The 3,123-nt window shown below is 41.5% G+C and overlaps 1 protein-coding gene across 1 annotated transcript; it reads left to right on the top strand.

Moving 5' to 3' along the window:
* The first annotated feature begins 271 nt into the window (after nucleotides 1-271).
* LOC125925935 (interferon beta-like) lies at nucleotides 272-1,007 on the top strand. The gene has a single exon (XM_049635245.1). The coding sequence runs from the start codon at nucleotides 272-274 to the stop codon at nucleotides 848-850; it is 579 nt and encodes a 192-aa protein (XP_049491202.1). The 3' UTR covers nucleotides 851-1,007.
* Nucleotides 1,008-3,123: the final 2,116 nt, after the last annotated feature.

Genomic DNA, 3,123 nt, shown 5'->3' with positions numbered 1-3,123 from the left:
TGGTCACATAGGAGATAGTTCATAGCTACCACAGTTCTAAAACTGGACCTGTGTATCGGCGTGCAAAGACACTGCAGAGTTTTGTTTATTATTGAAAAGTAGTAAACAACAGGCGGAAAAGACCACGAGAAAAGAGGGGGACCCTGAAATATTGTGCAAAAACGAGGCTCCCACAGATATAAAAATTCAGCGATACAGAATCTGTGCAGCCAGAGGCTATCCACAGCCGGGCTCTCTCCGGAGAGGGAGTCACCCTGCAAAGGAACCCACCATGACCAGCCGGAGCTTGCCGAGCTGGGCTTTGATGCTACTTCTTTCCAGTACTGCCTGCTCTCTGGACTGTCACTTTCAACGGAGGGGCATCTGGGAGATTGTACAACATTTAGAGAACCTTGGAGGAAAATTTCCCCTGAGATGTCTGAAGGACAGAAGCAACTTCAGATTCCTCCAGGTGGCAAAAATTGACCAGCTTCCGGAGGAAACTGCTTTCCCGGCCATCGGAGAAATGCTGCGACAGGTCTTCAACACTTTCAGCCTGAATGTCTCCCAATCGTTGTGGAATGAAAGCCGTTTAGAGAGACTCCTAAGTGGACTGTATCAGCAAACGGAGAAGACAGGGGTATGCCTGGAGCAGGACTCTGGGCAGGAGGATCATTCATCCTCGCAAAGGGAGGGTACCAGACTTGCAATAAAGAATTATTTCCAAGGCATCCGTGACTATTTGCAAGGCCAAAAGTATAGCCACTGTGCCTGGGAGGTCATCCGTGTGGAAATCCGAAGGTGTTTTCTCTTCATTGAACAGCTGACAAGAAGACATCGGGACCAAGAAATAGGTCACTTACATAACTAACTAATGTGGAACTGATCACTAGTATCATTTTAGATGTCTCCTCAAACCAACGTGGTATTTCTAAGCAGTTTTTTATTTATTCTTTTTGTAACTTAGGATAATATTGTCAGTCAGTTTTCTGGATGGATAAAACCATGCTTATCATTTGCAAATTATTAGTTTAATGGATTTGTTTATTAAAGTTGAGCAAACATTTGTTATTAAAATAGTAATACTATATTTGATGACTTATATATAAAATATCATTTTAAAATTAAATGATTCTTTTATTTCGTTTTTACAATCAAATCTTCTAAATTCAGTCTTCTTGTAACTTTGCTCAAATGGTCATCCTCAGATTGCTTCACTTGACAGAGTTTAAACTATCTTTAGGATCATTTCACAATGCAGAAGGACCATCAACCAATACAGAAGATTGTGGCAGTGATGAAAAATTTGGCAATTTCAGTTCTCAGTAAGTCCTGACCTGGAGCGAGAGCAGGAACACGTCTTTTGCCCTAGCCATCATCCCAGCCTTGGGTTTACCTATCCTCTATTTTAGATGTTATCTGAGATTTCATAAGAGAATGAGAACAAAGAAAATCATGGAGATAATGATGATAGTGAATATGAAAATGCGAGGGAAAGGCAGAAAGGTGGGGCAGGAATTTCTGAGGTGCACTCTTACCATGTCTCCTCATATTCACCAGTGTGGAAAGCCCTGGAGGATGGTCGCTCCCCATTCTCAGACTTCCATTCTTCCACTTAAGCCTATCACTGATCAATCATCCATCATTGCTGTCTATTCATTCAGTGTTGTCTTCCAGTCTATGTGAAGCTCGGGGCCACGTTCTCAATCTCACAATTTAGGCAGGGAAACTTGCATATGGACACGCAGAGGAGAGGTCCATGTGAACATGGAGGCAGAGACCAGAGTGATGCATCCATAAGTCAAGAAATGTTAAGCATTGCTAGGGGTCAGCAGAAGCTAGGAAGAAGGCAAGGAAGGATCCTCCCCTACAGTCTTCAGAGAGAATAGAGTCCTGCCAATACCTTGATTTTGGAGTTTTAGCTCCTAGAACTGGAAGGGAATAAGTTTCTGTCGGTTTAAGCCACCTATTTTGTGATACATTGTTTTGGCAGCCCTCTCTCACTACACGGAGAGAGAAGATGCATCTTCCTGATCTTGAATTTGAGTGCAGAGAAAAACAGAGTTTCTCAGGAAAGCCCACTACTCAGAGATGGTACCCATGGGAGTAATCGACTGGTTTTTGTGGTCTCCTAGTGCTTCCGCCTTCCAAATGTTCCTGTTGCTAAATCGAGAGTTAACACCTCTCCCGTGTACACATCAAAAGCTGTGTGCTGCCTCAGAAACATCTCGTGGCGCTTTTTAAAGGCTTTGAAAGCATTTGTTTATTTGCCAGTGAGTTTAATAGAGAATATATGCTGTATATAGATTTAGAGGATTTAAGAATAAGACTACAATAAAATTCAGCAGCAAAATAAAAGTAACAGTAACTTGATCTTTTAAAAAACATTATTTCAGGGGCGCCTGGGTGGCTCGGTCGGTTAAGCGTCTGACTTTGGCTCAGGTCATGATCTCACGGTCCGAGGGTTCGAGCCCCGCGTCGGGCTCTGTGCTGACAGCTCAGAGCCTGGAGCCTGTTTCAGATTCTGTGTCTCCCTCTCTCTGTGACCCTCCCCCATTCATGCTCTGTCTCTCTCTGTCTCAAAAGTAAATAAACGTTAAAAAAAATTAAAAAAAAAACATTATTTCAGAAGGCATTTTCAAATTCTACCTACAGTGCCTCGGGATCCATACCTTAGAAATTAATTTTCACCGAAATATAAATGTAGTCACAGCAATAGTTGGAAATTTGCCTTTGGTTACTGGATTAAAAAAAAAAGAATTTACAATATATAAAAAGTTCTGTTTTTTAATAACTAAGAGCTAATTAAAATCCTAGGGGTAAGCACCTAAATACACTTCAGTTGAATAGTTTCAAACCCAAGGACTGACGATCACAACAGATAGAGGCAGTGTGAGGACGAAGGAGCACATGACTTCGGTTAGAAAATCCAGCTACGGTGGTTAGTACCAGGTCCTGACCACCATTTACTCTGTGACTGGACACTCAATTTCTCAGAGGCTCACTTGCCTTCATCTTAAAACCATATCAATAATACGTACTCTTCCTACTCATGAGCAAGATTAAATGAGACACCGTATATAAACATACTTTACTGTATATAAAAATATGGTAAAAACACCACATATAAAAATATCATATAGG

This window comes from Panthera uncia, chromosome D4, assembly GCF_023721935.1.
Source record: "Panthera uncia isolate 11264 chromosome D4, Puncia_PCG_1.0, whole genome shotgun sequence".
In the NCBI taxonomy this organism is placed as follows: domain Eukaryota; kingdom Metazoa; phylum Chordata; class Mammalia; order Carnivora; family Felidae; genus Panthera; species Panthera uncia.
The sequence above is the reverse complement of the archived record's forward strand: the minus strand, read 5'-3'. Positions and strand labels throughout refer to the sequence as shown.

Coding starts and splice junctions, on each gene's coding strand:
- LOC125925935 (XM_049635245.1), top strand. CDS start 272: ATGACCAGCCGGAGCTTGCCGAGCTGGGCTTTGATGCTACTTCTTTCC.